General features: G+C 51.2%; 1 protein-coding gene across 1 annotated transcript; it reads left to right on the top strand.

Annotated features, from left to right (window-relative positions):
* Positions 1-719: 719 nt before the first annotated feature.
* Positions 720-1,378, top strand: LOC119272069 (E3 ubiquitin-protein ligase ATL41-like). The gene has a single exon (XM_037553662.1). The coding sequence runs from the start codon at positions 743-745 to the stop codon at positions 1,376-1,378; it is 636 nt and encodes a 211-aa protein (XP_037409559.1). The 5' UTR covers positions 720-742.
* Positions 1,379-1,621: the final 243 nt, after the last annotated feature.

Below are 1,621 nucleotides of genomic sequence, written 5' to 3'. Positions count from 1 at the left end.
GAAGTATACGTACACCTAATCAAAAAGTCCACAACAACGACATAAAAACATGTTTGACCATTCGTGCAGGCAATTCCACATCATTAGTGGCGAAGAGATTAGTTTATATCAAGTGATATATAGTATATCTCAAGTCAAGAAGCATCTCTACCTCCAATGGAAAACACGAGAATATAGCCCCTTCAACCTTCATTTTGAAAATGTGGTAAAGCTAAGTTCGTGGCTCTTGCACACTATGATGTGCTTAGTTTAAAGCAATTGGAAATCTATTACTCTGTCTAGTAGGTCAACTCTGTTACCAATTGAATTATTGTCATCTAATATGTTTCAGGAAGTAAAAACATATTCTATTTAGAACTCGAGAAAAAAGAAGGCAGACAATATTTAAAATCAGTTCAGCTAAAGAACATTTCATAATCTACTGAAATATACTGGGCAAAACGTTGACATGTTGTCGACCACATGACCACATCATCACATATCATAATCTATTGATTAGCCAGCAGCATAAATAAGCAATATGTATAAATTTCAGTGCATTATTTAAAGGAGACATACGTGCATGATGCAATTTTCATCTCAAAAATTGCTGGAGTATATATATCCGAAATAGTCGGCATACATACCTAAAACCTAAATGATCTGTCCCAGCAAGAGAACCATCCAAAATTTTGAGATCACCAACCTGTCTACATATATATAGCTAGCTGTAGCTTCGTTTCCCAAAGCCATTTCCTCCACCATGTCCTCATACATCGCGCCGTTCGAGCCCGGAGAGGCCGTGGCCCCGTGCTGCAGCACAACCACGCTGCTCAGCGCGTTGGCGGCATCCGTCGCCTGCTGCTTCTTCCTCGTCGTCATCTTCCTCTGCCTGCGCTTCCTCCACCTTCGCCGCACCAGGACGCGGCACCACGGCGCACAGCCCCTGCAAGGGCAGGGCCAGGCCCAGCAGCCCAAGCACGGCCTCGACGCCGCCACCATCGCGCTCTTCCCGTCTTTCCCGTACCGGCGGGACCGCTCGGCGTCGGCGCCGGACGAGTGCGCCGTGTGCCTCAGGGTCGTCGACGAGGGGGAGACGGTGAGGCAGCTCCCGAGCTGCAAGCACCTGTTCCATCAGGAGTGCGTCGACGTGTGGCTCCTGTCCAACGCGTCGTGCCCGGTCTGCCGTGGGAAGGTCGAGCGGGCCGCGGGCGCCGATCAGCGCGAGAGAGCCGCGGCATCAGCGGCCGTCGTGCCAATCGAGATGATGGACGATGAAACGCTGTCTCCATCGCCGTCGACGTCGTTAGAGCCGTCCGCGCCGGAGCGGCCGGGCTGGTTTGGCGGGCGAGCCTCCGGCTCCCGCTCCGGCCAGGAAACGGACTTGGAGCGGCAATAGCAGTCATTTTCCAGGGAGTCCGGGACTCCTGTATATGATCGCACGATCTGTTGAAGTAGGTAGCAACAGGTTCGTCATTCGTATATGCAGAGAGCTTGTTGGCAGCACACATTTTATTCGGTTGTTGTAAACGATCAGTATTGCGACCCTAACTTGCATGGGCGCTTATTCATAGGCGAACGCTCGGCCGGTCGCGGCTCGCTAGCGACGACACAAATGCGTGGGGCCACTCTAGCCACACAT

The sequence above is a fragment of the Triticum dicoccoides genome, chromosome 3A, assembly GCF_002162155.2.
Source record: "Triticum dicoccoides isolate Atlit2015 ecotype Zavitan chromosome 3A, WEW_v2.0, whole genome shotgun sequence".
NCBI classification, from domain to species: domain Eukaryota; kingdom Viridiplantae; phylum Streptophyta; class Magnoliopsida; order Poales; family Poaceae; genus Triticum; species Triticum dicoccoides.
The sequence above is the reverse complement of the archived record's forward strand: the minus strand, read 5'-3'. Positions and strand labels throughout refer to the sequence as shown.

Bases quoted from the DNA above. Each gene is read 5' to 3' on its own strand.
- LOC119272069 (XM_037553662.1), top strand. From the start codon at position 743: ATGTCCTCATACATCGCGCCGTTCGAGCCCGGAGAGGCCGTGGCCCCG.